Here is a 14,977-nt window from a genome sequence, read left to right on the forward strand (position 1 = left end):
AGTTCCCGGTTCTTGGGTCTCCCGGAGCTGCCCCTTAAATAAGCTTGAAAAAGGTTCAGGCGAGCTTATCTTCTATATCTTCAAGATCAGGTGTTTAGTCATCCAGTGGCTGTTTTCAGGACGCCAAAACGGATATCGGTATCATAATTCAGAAGTAGAATACAACAGAATTAAGCTTCGAGTGTTTTCCATGTCTATGTTCGTTTGAGTGTGGCTTGAGCTTGGATCTCGGGAAGCTTCCCGCCTAACCCCCACCCCCAACTGAAAGCTCCCGCCTAACACCAATCACTCTTCCCTTTGCCCAGTGTCTCAGTGTGGCGCGACTGCGTTTTCCTGTCACTAGGTATCCTGCAAGCACGTCCGATACGGCAGTCACATCAAAGCACGGTACAATGCCACGGCCCACGATCATTTCATTCCGCCAAATTGTTGTTTATTCCGGTATCTCCTTCAACCCACTACAGTCCATGTTACACGGTTTCACACGTCAGCACGCCAATATGGTACAGGTTGTCCCCAGCCACAGATGAACGCCGTTTAAGCCACTGGGACGATTCTCCTATCACGATGGAGCAAACCGTCGCGGGGCCTTGAACCATTTATCGAGGGGAGGACACGCTTTCTCAAAATCGTCCTCGTCGCTGCTGTCTGAGTCGCTATTGGTTTCGACATGGCCACCTTCATCGATCTCGTCGATTTCCATTATCTCTTCATCGGGGATCGATACCCGGTTTCTCGTTGGGTACGGTTGGCTGCGTAGTAGCTCCTCGGCAGCGGCTGAGCCTGAGCTCTGTCCGACAAACAACGAGTCGTCGTCGTCGTCTAGATCCAGCTCAACCACCGAGGCAGGCTGCTTTCCCTTGTCGCGCGAGGTGCTGGGGCTCATCGGCGTGAGCGGAGCCACGGCTGCGGGACGCTCGGAAGCTGCATCGGATGGCCCAGGCAGTTCCGAATTGGGCGTCTTCGGAGTCTGTGGTTGACGAGCCTTAGGGTTATTCAAATTGCAATTGCCTATGAGACCATGTTGTTAGCAACAGCCCGTCGCCTCCAACTCCGCCTTGGGTTCCACATCCCCAGGGGACCTGCGGGTAGGAACGTACGTTCTTCTATCGCGTCGCTCACTTCGCAAGCGTAAGTTTGGTAAATGGTGTCTTCCTGGTCGCTATTATGCCCCTTTTTACCGAAGTGGTTCATTGCCCTGTTATATTTGAAAGGATGTGCTCGAAAGTAGCATAAATCGTTCGCACGATTCCTGTCCCTACTGGACTTGCACTTTTTCCTATTGCAACGCAGCACGTAGAAGCCAGGCATTTGCTTGTATCTGAAGACGCACTCATCCGGTTTCACTTGGGATAGCGTTATCGGCTGTTTCTTAGGGCACAGGTCGGACGCAGACGATGCGTCATGCTGACGAATGTGTTAGCTGATCAATACGGCGTGAAACCAGGAACGGTGAATACCTACGCTATTCGGAAGCGAACGTCTCCGTCGCTTATTGTTCCCTTCGGGAGCAGCCTCATCGCCAGATTGGCGTTTTGATGCGCTCGACACGCCTGGTGCTGCCGACAATATATCGGCACATGCTCGAGGCGGAGCTGGGTCCGAGGTCCCCAGAACGGGGCTGCCAGGATCTATCCCATTTTCACCGACATCCGGGTTGATGAAGTGATCTGCGAGACGATCTCTCGGGGCAGCTGGCCGTGAATCTTCAGCCAGTAGCGTTTCCGATCGAGTAGGGCTACTGCCTATTCTGGATAAAGCGTCCATGGCAGCCTCAGGCGCCCTGGGTTGAGACGGACCGAACGTATCCAGCTGGCTCAATCGAATAGGGAACCCATTCGAGGCTGACCGCGGCGCTTGAGGGGTGCGGAATGAGGTTTCTTGCCTTTGCCCGTGTGAGCCTCCCACAAAATCCTTTTCCAAGCTGTCAATCAGCTTGTCGATGGCATGGTGAAGCTTGGGTCGTACGTCCTTGAGGTACTGGTGGCACTTGTCTTCGTAACGCTGCATCTGCTCCTTGCACCAGTCAAAAGCCTTGACGTTCTCGGGGATTTGGCGCAGTGCCTCTTCTCGTTCTTTGTCGAAACGTTGCAAGTCCTCGTCTTTGAGCTTGTTGCCCACGGCCTCGCTTACAATAGCTTGGATGTTTTCCCGGAAGGTTTCTGCGCTGGCTCCTGGAGCCGTCATTGACATGAATCCAGCCATTGGCTAGAAAATCCCAATTTTGTAAAGCTTGAATGAGTATAGACACAGTGTTGTCTGGAATTGGGTGAGAGTGGTTGCACGCGATAACTAAGAAACCATGAAAGGGTCTGGTATAAACCGGTTGGGTGCTAGTGTGGGAATGACTGGAGTGGCAAACCACGGTTTATACACGTAAGTCGCCTAAGGTTTGTAGCCAATAGAGAGCAGCTAGGTGAGCGGCAAGCATACTTGCCAACAGGCACCGGGGAAGACAGGAGAGAAGCCGCGGACATTGAAGGCTGGAAACACCCTCCCAATCTATTGGCTCGGTCATAGAACTGGTTTCACAAGAACGCCTTTACTACCCTGCGACGTTGGCAAATGAACAGGCTGTGCCATGATGCATAGTAGGAATCGCTTCTTTCGGCCATGGGAGGCCTCGAACTGGCTCGATAGAAACTGCTATGAGTTTCATGGGTGGTCGTTAAACTGGTTGCTGGACCACGACCACTGCGCCACGGCCAACGAGAACTTGACCACATGCGCCAAGGTCATCACAAGATACTACATTGAGATGGCTGGTCGCTCCAGATAGGTATCTATCGGCGCGAAGAGCGACAGACGCTGCATATCGGTGATTGGCTATTCAAACTTGCCAGGAGGTGGCTGGTACAGAAACCGGTCGGAAGTGGCAACCCTGGGCAGTAACCTGGGTGCCTGGTCACCCCGCATCATGTTCGACTCTTCAACCAACTGCATATGGCCAGACCAATCATGTTAATTACGGGTCTAAAGACAAGTGTATTAACATGGGTGATATATCCTGGCTGGTCTTCCCGCCCTTCAATGTTCTACCACACTTCCGGATGGGGAACGACTGATCAGTGCATAAACGTACGTGCATGACGCTGTGGCTTGAGCAGAACTTGCCACCCCATTCCACTGCCCTGCCAAAGCCCGAGCCCCTGAAGATGCCAAGACAGCCATGTTGGAATTCCGTATGCCACAACTTAGTATTCAACCTGCCCAACGCACACACTATGGCAGACTATGTCCTGCTACAAAGGAATTGATACAAAGAGAAATACACACAGTCCGAGTATCATCATACAACCTAGGTCAACAAGTTCCGGGGGCAGCCCGAGGTCCGGCAGCACCACCGCATCGTCACCCCTCATCCCCGTCGTCCTCTTCTCCGCTTTCGTCGTGCCCACCCCCGGAGCCAGGGCGCAAAAAATCCTTCGCCCCGCCCATTTCCTCGCCGGCGGTCGCAAAGGACTTGGTCCGGTCCTTGCGGGCGATCTGGCGCGCGGCCCGGTGGAAGCCGAGCAGCAGGCCCGCCTTTTCCTCGTGGTACGCCGCCCGGGTCTGCGACTTGGCCACCACGACGCCCTCGGTCAGCAGCTCCGACTCGCCGTCCCGCGACGATAGGAAGCTGGGCCACAGCACGGCCGCGATGTCCTCAATGTCGGTGATGCCGCCCTCCTCGGCCACGGCGCAGGTCCCGGTGCTCTCGCCGCTGCTGCTGCCGCCACCTCCGTCTGCGCTATCTTGGGGCTGAGTCGTCAGGGGCGCGGCGCTGGTGCCACCGAAGGCGGGCAGTTCGACCAACTTCCAGTCGTCGCCGTCGTAGGCATCGAAGCTGGGCTCGATCTTCTCCTCGAGCAGCTGCAGGCGCATCCACTGGCCGCAGATGTGCTTGCAGACGGCCTCGAGCGAGGACTTGACCTCGTCTTGGCGGCTCTTGGGAAGCAGGGGCGCGACGCAGGCGAGGACGTCGAAGACGGCCTGCTGGATGCGCTTCTTGCCGTTCTCCTTCTGGCGCGAGGGCGAGACGGGCAGCAGCACGGAGCGCAGGTAGGTCTCGCGGGCGTGGTCGTCGTCGGCCAGCGAGGCCAGCACGCCGCACAGCTCGTTGCACTGCAGCAGGTAGGTCGGCTGGAAGAGGTGCTGCGCGCACGTCCAGCCGAGGATCCCCACCAGCGCCGCCACCCGCATCCGCTTGGCCTCGCCCGAGTTGGACAGCGGCAGCGGGATCAGCCGGCTCACGCGCGGGTGCGTCCGCAGTGGCGCCCACTTCTCGCCCGATAGGGCGGCGGAGAAGGCGGCCGGGTCCAGGTCGCCCGCGAACAGCTCCAGGGCCCAGGTGTAGGCCGCGCTGAACATGGAGTTGAGGTGCTGTTGGCTATATGTGACAAGCGGTGTTAGTGGCTGGATCTTGATTGTGGTAAGGATATATGACAAAGGATGGAAGCACTCACGTAGTCACGGGCGGCGGCGTCTTCATCTTGAATGACAGCTTGTCAAGGTTTTCAAATTTGGACCTGAAAAGGGCAGCCTCTTCGCGGACTCCCTCAAGCTCCTTCAGGGTTTGCTCTTGGGCTTCCTTGGCGGCAACGATCTCTGACTGCGCCTTTCCTAGATCAGCCTGTAGGGTTTCGAGTTCTGAAGCCTTGTCTTCCAGATCCTTCTTCAAGGCAGTACTACCATCAACAGCCTCATCCAGCTGGGCGGTGATGGTCTCGATCTCGACGCTCTTCTTTTGCGCCTCGTCGATCAGATTGTTGATCCGGGTTTCGTCGTCTGCCAGTTGTGTCTTCGCCGCTTCCAACTCGGTGTCTTTGCCGCTCAACTCTTCCCGCGTGGTGGTAAGAACCGCCTCCTTTTCGGCGAGCTGCATCTGGTGGGCTTCCCGTTCGATATCGGCGCCCGCCAGCTTGTCCTGCAGAGCGGAGACCTCGTCGCCCTTCTCGGTCAGCTTGGCCTGCCTCGACTCGGACTCCTCCTTCAGCGCCTGGATGCTGCCGTCGAACTCCCCCACGCGCTTCTCCAGCTCGGCGATGGTGGTGCCCCTATCCCCGCAGCGCTGGGACTCGTCGGCCAGCAGCTGCTGGATCCGGGCCAGGGACTTGACATTCTCATCATTGGTGATGCTGAGGATGCTATTCCGGTCTCGCAGTGAGTTGTTCTCGTCGAGAATTTCTTTGAGGTACTGGAAGGAGCTGTTGGAGGCGAGGATGTGGATTTGGTGCATGAAGTCCTCCACAAGCTGGGTGGGATCCCAGTCTTGCTCCATGCTGGTAAGCTGTGTTATTGCCTGGTCCAACATTATGCTATGAAGGTGTATTGATGGGTGAAATTGTCGAGGGGAGATTCTAACAGACTTGTTGACCCTTTAAGAGCAAAGCAGACGCGATAGTAGGTACATTAGTCAGCCTTTGGGCTGAACATCACCACCGCATCTGCTGTTAGAAGCACGACCACTCAAGATGCGCCATATTGCATCGTCCCAAGCCGACCGTTTGCGCTCCCAACCCCTTCCGGCGGGTTTCCGAAGCTTCAATTGTCTCGCACTGTTGGTGTGCTGGTTTACGTGCGCGTATTAAATGATCCTGGATCAGATGCGACGACAGCAAACACCTTCCGGACTGGCAAATGGCACGCTGCAAAGTCTTGAGCCGAAGCTGCCAATTCACCACCTCGCTACATTCGTCCCTCTGCAGTCGGTTTTGGATTTGGGCGACCCAACCAGCCCGCACGCCTCAGAATACCGCCGCGTTCGTGGGGTTGGGGCCTATCGGATCGCGAGCCCAGCGTTTGGGCAGCATTCCCCCCTCGTCGAATAGGAGGTCGCCCCAAACTTGAGGCAATCGGTCATCCTCACTTTATCGGGTACTGAACATCATACATACTTACTTACGTGAGCGTCGTTTTCCTGCCTGGCGCTTGTTTGGGCAAAAAACGGACCGTACCTAAGTGTGAAAGCCCGATGAGCGAGATCAGGTGCGCAACACTCAGTCAGTACCCGAGGCATACATCGCGGCGGTTGGCGCGGGAAATGCTACCCGATTGATAATCACAGTCAGTGATCATGATACCAGACGATCGATGTTCGCAAAGTTCTTCCAATTGGCGTGGAATCAATCTAAGACACGTTGAAGCAGCCCGTGGCTCGCTGTATCCGGCGTGAACCATCCTTTAAGCGCCGGCTTCTTAAGATAGGGGTAGACAATTCCAGTTGGAATTTCGTGCCCGACTGAATCCAGCTTCTGCTTTTCTCCTCCCAAAAACATTCGAACGCCGACACAGGGCTACATGGACCAGTATATCGGAGCGCAATTGACCTTGCCTGTTGCGCTTGGGTACGCTGCAGGCGCGCTTGGTCCCAATTGCACACTATACCCCTTATTTGGCGGTGTTGCTGTGTGATGAGCCCAGTGATGCGGATGATGAAGGGAGATGGAATCGAGGTGGGTCGAATTGATACGATCCTCCGAGAGTAGCAAGAGTAGCTGCTAGAGAAAGCGCCTTGCTATTGTTGCTTTGACTGGGCCTTGATAGGCCCTATTCTCCTTTTTGATGATCATCTCCCAACTTATGAACAGACAGTTCTACACAGTCATTTGTTGTGATTTCCCCTGATCATAAGTCCTGCTAGAGCAGGTATTGACCATCACGTAGAAAACCCTTAGCATTGTAGAACCGGCGGCTGGGCGAGTGCATGCTAGACAGCCAGTGAGTGGTCTTACAAGTGGAGGATTCCCGCGCTTTATCACAGGCACCACAAGCAAAAGGAAGAAGTTGAAGCTGTAAAAAATAAGATCTGCATGGGATTTTTTGCGTAACTATAACATAAACCAGATTTCTGCGTTGCGTTATTGCTCGGTTTCTTGAGCTTCTCAGGTCATCATGTTATGTTTTATAGTGCCTTAGGCGGAGGTACCCACTAGAAAAGGCCACTGACAACGACCAACATCCACTGGGGCATGATCCAAACCGCTACATGTACAGTAAATTCCAACTACAGGCGCTAACTTGGTCAATTTAAGCCAACTTAAGTATGACGACCGACCTCTCAAGCAGAGCAAATACAAATCGCCCCAAAGTAGACATCTGCTGAAGAAATATACCTACCTATTTATCCAGTACAAGACACACGTTTCCTTTGCAATGATATCATATCAACAATTAGCACTGCCACCCGGAGCAACATCGGTGCTCTCGGCCAACACCCTCCCCCCTTACCTACTGCATGTAACATGGGTTTCTCTTGCTGTGCCGCTTTTGTCACAGGCCACATCGCCTATAAAGCATTGCCGACTCTTCGGGGCATCTGATTTCAACTTCATCTAGAACATCTTCAAGTATTTCTAAGGGCAGAAAATGATAGACACGGGTGGACAATTAGATCCAGAAGATGGCAGCAGCCGTTGCCCCGCTGGAGGACAGCCTTTCCCGAATCTGGATACAATTGCGTCAAAGGCGGACGAGCAGAGCACGTCGCTCTTCTTGTCCCAACTGCCTATCGAGTTGAGAAATGCGATATATCGACTTTTGTGGCGCGACGCTGGTCTTGAGCAGCACATCCTGGCTGATAAGGACTACGACCCCGAGCTAGCTTCAGCTAAATTCATATGGAAACGGCGCAGGACTGTGCCTGAGACGCCCACAACTCGATTCTCGCATATGGCTTGCATTAGCGACCACTCTGCATTCGATGACCGGCAGGAGGAACTTGCTAAACTCATCCCGGATGGGCTTGAGAGTGACGATGACGATGAGGATGAGGTTGCCGAAACTTGGGGGGAGCGGCTGAACAACGCCTGGGGCAACCATTGGAAATGCGAAGAAGCGCATCAAGCCGTCGTGCAAATTCGTCCAGCGAAACCCCGCCAGAGAAGTCCTTTTCTGTCAATGATGCTGGTTTGCCGAAAGATGTAAGTCAGCCCCTTCGGTCAATCTCTGACCTTTTCCCTTTCTTGCAGCCTCTCACGGTGAACTGTCCACAGGTATCTCGAGTGCCGCGAGTCAATCTACAGGGAGTTGACCTTTGTCATTCATGATCCTGTCACACTACATAGCTTTCTGATCGCCAGACGGTTGCCGATTGTCGACGAGATCAGGCGCATCAATTTGTCGATTCGTCTTCCCATCTTAAGTGACGTGACTTGCCTGAAAGCCGGGGAAGCCGACCTGATGGCCAGATGGCGGACATCGTGCCAGGCGCTCTCGGAAGCGCGGAGCCTAGTATCCGTCTCCCTGTGGCTCGAAACCGTGGGACTTGAGAACGACCGATTGCTAAACACGGTTCCGGCGGTCAGCCCTTTCGTGTTTGATAGCCGACTGGCGTCAATCCTTACCGTGGATATACCGGCGAATCCCTCGCGGCCTGAGGTGTGGAAGGACGTCGCGGCCATCGAACCCGCCTTCCGAGTACGTGCGCGTGGATTCCCTCGATACTTTACCGAACCGCGATGGCCAAGCGTCATATATCGTCGCGAGGACGGGGCAGAGCCTGGAGATCCTCGTCCGCAGAGTTACGATTTCGCAGGCGAGTCTGTGCTTATAAGGGTAGAGCCCTTGCGGAGGATCAGATAAGGGTGTACTTACCTCAAAATCTATGGTGCCACGACGTATTAGTATGGGCTTGGACTGGTAGAAGAGTTGATGACGAGTGGTTTAATAGGAGTGAGGTAAATTGGAAAATACATCAAATCACCTGGGCACCTCTGATACAGCAACACCGGTAGCCTGCAAAACTCGTAGCTGGGTTTCTCGACTCCTTGGTTCTGATGCAATGGAGCACGAGGTTTACACAGAACTCTCTCGTATTTACGGTGTACCATGCCACACTCTTCTATTCACTCGATTATTCTATTGCTACTTATTCTTCCCCCTGCTTCCACCCCCAACCTACCTTCACATGCCAAATGGACTCAATCATGCCACTTGCGGTGGTAATTCCATGGCCAGTTATTCCATCGCTACACCTGGCAGTTATACCCTCAACCCCCAACCCACCCTTGAGTCACTCCTCAAATGGGCTCGATCATGCCACTTGCGGTGACTCTGAGCCCATGGTTCTTGATCAAGTCCGAAACTACAACGAAAAGGGCGAAATTCTCTAATTGGTATCGTGTGGTTAGCCAACTGTTTGTTGCCTTCATAACAACGGAAACACCACAACGGTCTGTTAAACGTACCGGCGTTCCTGCACGTTTGCAGTCGGACAGCGTTATCCCAAGTATAGCAGCGCGGCTCCTCCTTGCCAATGGCCCAATTCATCAGGCCCAAATGGCTTATCTGGGTTCAAATATTAGTACTGCGAGGCACCAGAGCAAGATATGGGCAACATGTGACCTACCTCGTGCAACATAGTCAGTTCCAGCGTATTCAAGAAGTCAATGGACGACTCGATTTCTTGGCCTGCAGCCCTGGCGGCCGCCTTGTTGACGGTATCAAGCCTCGCGTTATTTATGAGCTCCTTGCTGTACCGGGGAAAGCCTTTGTCCTGCAGACTCTTCAGGTACCCAGGGCTGAGGGTGATTACCTCGGGGGACTTCGCGTTCCAGTTTGCCTCGCCCTGTGTGTCCTTCTTTCTCCATGAGGTGGCAGCCATGAGGCTCGGGGGACTGGTGCTATCCCTAATCTTGAGGAGCATGCGCCTGTCCTCTACAGACCGCATCTGAATCGTGTCATAGTTATTGACGTTGGGTTCGTCATGCTTCTTCAAAGGCACCACATGGCTGGCGTCACAGACGATAATCTATTTGGTCGGGTATTAGAGATTGGAGAGCCGTAAGAAGTAGTATCCTGGGATTAACGAAAACAAAACTTGAATGCCAAGTAAGAAGCAAGGCTGATTAGAACAAGAAAATCTCGAAGGCTGTGAGCCTCCGTTCCCCTCGCTCTTGAGAGAAGCCAGACATATTACTAACTCCACACGAAGTCCACCTTACAAGAATGATGGCAACCATATTCTCACCAAGAAGCCGGCCTACATCTATCGAGATTGCTTCAAGTGGGAAATCACCATTGTTAAGGATTAGGGGGATTGAGGGGTGTTTTTATCTTTGTAAGGCCCTGTAGTCACACATGTTGTTGCGTCAAAAAGGGGCACTCTTGCTGGCTGCCTGGCTTACCCCTGACGGGTTGAAGCCGACATGTCACAGCATCTTTTTCACCGACTTACCCTTTCAACCCTCCCCCACTACCGGGAGCGATATGTTACTTGGTATGAGTTATCACTCATACAGCAATCAAAGAGTTAGGCGTCGGTCATGTGTAGAAACATCTAATATTAGTCACACGGGAGGTATAAATCGCGACTTGAATGCGGCGTGGGGGATGATGCAGTACTTTGATTAAAAACACCTGATGCAGTACGCCATCGGAGTTCGTCCATGCCAATAACCAGAGCATAAGCTCGGAATCCGGCACAGTCAGGGCGGTGTACTTAATATGAATACCCGGATCCCTGTTTACTTGAGTCGGGCTTCAGCCATGCTTCGTTCCGTACACGTGATGTTTACGATCATGCTAACACTTACCCGAGTTGGATCTTCGGGTTCTAAATACCATTGATGGAAATAAGGACAAGACTGCAGGGTGCAGCGATCTGCGTACCTGCATTGAAACCACGTCTTTTCAGCCGGCTTGGCAAATCGGACGGCGCCGGCGCTGTGTCAAGTCTCGTTGGGTGGTTGCAAGACGGGAAGTGGATGGCAACATGAAGTTGTGCGACGCGCTTTGCTCAACAAGGTAGCCCGGAAGAAGTAGAAGCAACCCGCTTGGGCGTTCCCAATGGAACGCTGAGGGTGCGTTCACTTGACAGCGATTGATACCGAGGGCTTTTAGCCGCAGGACGGAATTCGCTTCAGAACTCCCCGTTCTCACACGCTGCCCACCTGGAAAACACGTATCAAGTTCATGGACTTTATCTCTTGGCACTATGTTATGCCTGTAGATCGGCGCTGCAATGGGCAGATGTTATCACTGGACGTTCCCAGGCTCGGGTAACGTGCCAGCGTTTGGGTATATATAGCAAGGACGTCATCTGGTCGACGTAGTTTAATTCGTGGTGGGAAATAAAAAATTCAGTGATGTGAGCCAGAGCCTTCAACTTTGGCAAGGGTTTGATCAAGACGACACGATTGAGTAAAAGGGGCAATTAGCGCGGACTTTGAACCAAGATGGGCCAGGCGCCATCGCAACCCGGGCCTGCAGGCACCAAGTTCCGGGTGATCGGGGCCGGAATGTAAGAAAGTCAACCTGGAGCAAGCCCGTTTCCCCTCATCGACACCTTGCTGACCCGCAATCCAGGTCGAGAACGGGCACCAAGACCCTGAACGAAGCGCTCTCCATCCTGCTAGACGGCCCGGTCCACGACTCGGGCATCCAGTCGCTGGGCGGGCCCCCGGAGCACCAGCAGAAGTGGGTCGATATCATGGAGCTGGCGCCGCGGGCCCGCACCTTCGCCGACGAGAAGAAGCTCGACTACCTGCTCTCGTCGGTGCTCGAGGGCTACGTCGCCACCATGGACTGCCCGGCCGCCACGCTGACGCCGGAGCTCATGCGCGTCTATCCGGACGCCATCGTCCTCTGCACGACGCGCAGCCAGGAGTCGTGGTGGCGCAGCATGGAGTACCTCAACGGCCTGATGGGGACCTGGTACCTGCCCCTCGTCGTGCTGTGGCTGCGCAAGTCGCAGATCTACGGCGTCTGGCGGGTGCGCTTCCAACAGATCATGATCTGGCGCTACGGCGACGACAAGATCCTCGAGGGTACCAAGCAGAAGCACGAGGACCACCTCCGGGCCGTCGTACCCCCCGAGAAGCTGTTCTGGTACAACGTCAGCGAGGGCTGGGAGCCCCTGTGCAAGATCCTCGGCGTGCCCGTGCCGGACCAGCCGTTCCCGCACAACAACAACAAATCCGACGCGCATAAAGTCTATCGAGAACACATCGTGGCTGGGCTGGCTGCTTGGGTCTTCATGCTCGCAATTGTCACCATGGTCGTCTACTACGCATCGAGTTGGATGAAACGCTGGGCGGTATAGAGGAAGACAAAGCCCAGGAGGCACGGCGTCAAAATTTCTCTTGTTGGAATCAGGCAAGAGCCATGTTAGATTTCTGTTGTGTATATAGTCGTGACGTCATAATACTAACACCGTTCATACTACTTCTGACAAAACAGATACTGTCCAATCTTGTTGACAATCATTACGCCGGCAATGTCCTTATGTAAAGCAAAGTGACCCAACGGACATCTGGAAGGACAGATGTAGCAACGATCCGCGGGATCCGTTTAACTCGAGGCAGACTGCAAGGCGTACAGTTCTCTGGGACTGCCGCCGGCGCAGCTGCTGAACTTCCACCAACCGGAGTGCCAAGAGCCCGCGAGGTTCTCCAGGCCCCATTTGATCGGGGCCGGCATGGGCGGCCAGCTCGCCCACATGCCATCCTCCACCGTGCCGTCGAGGTTGAGCAGGAAGAACGGCACGACGTCGAGAGTCCCGGCCTTGGACACGGTCGACTTGCCCCAGCTCTTGAAGAGGGCCCTCGTCTCGGCCTCCTCGGGCGACCCTTCCTTGGGCGCCTTGGGGTGTTCGGCCAGCGATGCGATCGTGGAGATCTCGGAATGGAAGTGCTCGTCGAAGGAGTCTTGGAAAGTCGACATGATGCGCAGCAGCTCGGCGCCGGAGAAGTCGGCGGGCGACGCCAGCGACGTCAGGTACTTGTGGAACTCGCCCAGTCCGCCGAGGAACGCCTCTGTGATGCCATTCTGGTGAGCTTCGCGGGCCCAACAGGCTAAATGCACGAGGGTTGGTAGGGAATTACATACCATGCTCCTTCAGTGTGCCCTCCCAGATGGTCTTGTCGTCGAGGACTTGCGCGACGGCGGTGAATAGCGTGTCCTCCTCGTCATCGTGATGCGACACCACAAACTTGTGCCAGGTCAGGCAGTATCCGATGAAGTCGCTGTAGTCGGCAGGCTTGACGTGGGCTGCTTGCTGGTAGATGGAGTTGTAGCCGCGCAGGATCGAGTTGTGAACCAAGGCCATGTGGGTGGCACCGGTGGTGAAGATGTCGGTCTGCGTCAAATGCAATCGTAAGCAATTGAGTGCGACTCGAAGTGTCCGGCGCGGAGGCGACCTACCTTCTTGGTCTCGTACTGCGGCGTCGCGACGAGCTTAATTGGGCCATCAGCCCACGGCTTGGAAGCAGAGGGAGCTACAGTTGCCATCATGTACGGCGACCTCGTGAGGAATAGTCCGATGAGAATGGGGATAACGAGGAGCAGAGGTCTGCTGAAAAGACCTTGGTTGGCCATTGTAACGTGGTGCTATCCCAGGAAGGAGGGTGGGCGAACGGTTATTTATAAGTAAAGCGAGAGCGATCTTGTACAGTTACGTTCTTTCCCCTCCCAGTCGCAGGCGCAATTACTGCATGAGGTTGTGCATACACTTCGCACCTTCGGGAGCTTATCAACCAACCGACTGTTTTACCTGGAGGTCGAAGTTTCAACATGCCATGTCAGCTCATCCGAATGGCCCGTCGTGGAGCTCTGACAGCTCTAGCCCCTCGGCACAGCTCTGCTGAGTAAATCGCAGCGCTGATTGGGCATTGCCGGGGCCCTTTAGCGATTAGCTTCCGCGGGGGCCCTCTCGCAGGGGTCAGGGGTGGCATGCCTGGTAGGGATTATCTCCGACTTGCCTCGGCGATCTGGCATGGACCCTCCTTCTCCCCCGTCTCTTCGGGACGTCGGGAGCTCTGCAAACATATCACCATGATTTGAAGCCGCGAGGCCTATGGGTCTGAGCTGTTGCATGGGATCATGAACTTCAAGATGCGGTTGGGGGACTTACCATTTCAGAACGCACTGAATACTGTAATTGGATTAAGGGAGCTTAAACTAGTTCATAGTAGTACAATCCGTCCCACGACACCGTTCCACCAAAACTCCCAAACTCCTCCGAGAGCAAAACGACCAAGTCTAACAGAGCAAAAGTTCTTATTCCAATTGAATAGTCAATATTCTGATAGATATGACACCCGTGGATCGACATAAACTTGATAATGGCTAACATACCGGAGAATGCGAAAACCCTCTCCCCTTTCTCCGGTCGCTGCTGGTAACTCACCAGCCTGCGTATAACAGGCTGCCCTCGCTTCCTTTCTAGTAGTCCTCTCCCCGTCCACTACCACGAAACATACTCCACGACTCAGGGAACCTCACAACATCCAAATTAACAAGCATATCATCCGAACAATCCATCATGGAGGCCGACATGGATATGACAATGGCGATGCCGATGGGCGGCTGTAAAATGAGTGTAAGTATCACAATCGTCTCCGCCTCTGCTTGAAAGATAACCGAATCAATTGCTGACCCCCGGCTTCTAGATGTATTGGAACTGGAATACAGTCGATGCGTGCTTCTTCGCGGAACAGTGGCAGGTCAAATCCAAGGGCGGCTTCGCGGGCCTGTGCGTCGGCATTATCCTGATGACGATGCTGTTCGAATGCATCCGCCAACTGGGGCCTTGGTACACCAAGCATATAACCCAAGCCCACGGTCACCGAACGACTAGCTGGGCTATCGAGCGCGCCAGCGCCGGCTCGGCGGCGGAGGAGGGCCACGCGCTTGGCGGAGCAGCATCGAGTGGTAGTCCCCAGAACGCAAGCGCGAGACAACCTGCTGATGGCACTCCTAAGGAGCAACCACTGGTAGCTCACGAGGCCAGCCAGCTTTCTAACCCGCCTTTCAGGCCGAGTTTCGGACAGCACCTGGTTCTGGCCCTCCTTCACACGATGCAGTTTGCCCTGGCCTACGTGATCATGTTGATGGCGATGTACTACAATGGCTATATCATCATCTGTATCCTCATCGGTACATTCCTTGGCTACGTTCTCGTACGGTGGCACGACGAGATGGACCCCTCGTCCTTACAACGACCCGGATCATCGTCGAGTACTGCCACAGGCTGTCATTAGTGAGCAGAGGAAGCGGA

General features: G+C 54.4%; 7 protein-coding genes across 7 annotated transcripts; 3 read left to right on the forward strand and 4 right to left on the reverse strand.

Annotated features, from left to right (window-relative positions):
* Window positions 1-562: 562 nt before the first annotated feature.
* Window positions 563-2,205, reverse strand: PG985_000786 (uncharacterized protein; the record flags this gene model as incomplete). Its single annotated transcript, XM_066820555.1, has 4 exons — window positions 563-1,011; window positions 1,101-1,279; window positions 1,334-1,407; window positions 1,465-2,205. 4 exons carry the CDS (start codon window positions 2,203-2,205, stop codon window positions 563-565), a joined length of 1,443 nt encoding a protein of 480 aa, XP_066691434.1.
* Window positions 2,206-3,351: 1,146 nt separating this feature from the next.
* On the reverse strand, window positions 3,352-5,293 carry PG985_000787 (uncharacterized protein; the record flags this gene model as incomplete). The annotated part of the gene is made up of 2 exons (XM_066820556.1): window positions 3,352-4,369; window positions 4,446-5,293. The coding sequence occupies 2 exons, from the start codon at window positions 5,291-5,293 to the stop codon at window positions 3,352-3,354; spliced, it is 1,866 nt and encodes a 621-aa protein (XP_066691435.1).
* A 2,054-nt stretch (window positions 5,294-7,347) lies between these two features.
* Window positions 7,348-8,562, forward strand: PG985_000788 (uncharacterized protein; the record flags this gene model as incomplete). The annotated part of the gene is made up of 2 exons (XM_066820557.1): window positions 7,348-7,901; window positions 7,974-8,562. 2 exons carry the CDS (start codon window positions 7,348-7,350, stop codon window positions 8,560-8,562), a joined length of 1,143 nt encoding a protein of 380 aa, XP_066691436.1.
* Window positions 8,563-8,999: 437 nt separating this feature from the next.
* On the reverse strand, window positions 9,000-9,649 carry PG985_000789 (uncharacterized protein; the record flags this gene model as incomplete). The annotated part of the gene is made up of 3 exons (XM_066820558.1): window positions 9,000-9,088; window positions 9,168-9,267; window positions 9,329-9,649. 3 exons carry the CDS (start codon window positions 9,647-9,649, stop codon window positions 9,000-9,002), a joined length of 510 nt encoding a protein of 169 aa, XP_066691437.1.
* Window positions 9,650-11,156: 1,507 nt separating this feature from the next.
* PG985_000790 (uncharacterized protein) lies at window positions 11,157-12,022 on the forward strand (the record flags this gene model as incomplete). The annotated part of the gene is made up of 2 exons (XM_066820559.1): window positions 11,157-11,221; window positions 11,287-12,022. 2 exons carry the CDS (start codon window positions 11,157-11,159, stop codon window positions 12,020-12,022), a joined length of 801 nt encoding a protein of 266 aa, XP_066691438.1.
* Window positions 12,023-12,270: 248 nt separating this feature from the next.
* PG985_000791 (uncharacterized protein) lies at window positions 12,271-13,296 on the reverse strand (the record flags this gene model as incomplete). The annotated part of the gene is made up of 3 exons (XM_066820560.1): window positions 12,271-12,734; window positions 12,808-13,057; window positions 13,123-13,296. The coding sequence occupies 3 exons, from the start codon at window positions 13,294-13,296 to the stop codon at window positions 12,271-12,273; spliced, it is 888 nt and encodes a 295-aa protein (XP_066691439.1).
* Window positions 13,297-14,242: 946 nt separating this feature from the next.
* PG985_000792 (ctr copper transporter family protein-like protein) lies at window positions 14,243-14,960 on the forward strand (the record flags this gene model as incomplete). Its single annotated transcript, XM_066820561.1, has 2 exons — window positions 14,243-14,299; window positions 14,370-14,960. 2 exons carry the CDS (start codon window positions 14,243-14,245, stop codon window positions 14,958-14,960), a joined length of 648 nt encoding a protein of 215 aa, XP_066691440.1.
* Between the last annotated feature and the right edge of the window lie 17 nt (window positions 14,961-14,977).

This window comes from Apiospora marii, assembly GCF_038362585.1.
Source record: "Apiospora marii strain CBS 49790 chromosome Unknown utg000001l_segment0_segment0, whole genome shotgun sequence".
NCBI lineage: Eukaryota > Fungi > Ascomycota > Sordariomycetes > Amphisphaeriales > Apiosporaceae > Apiospora > Apiospora marii.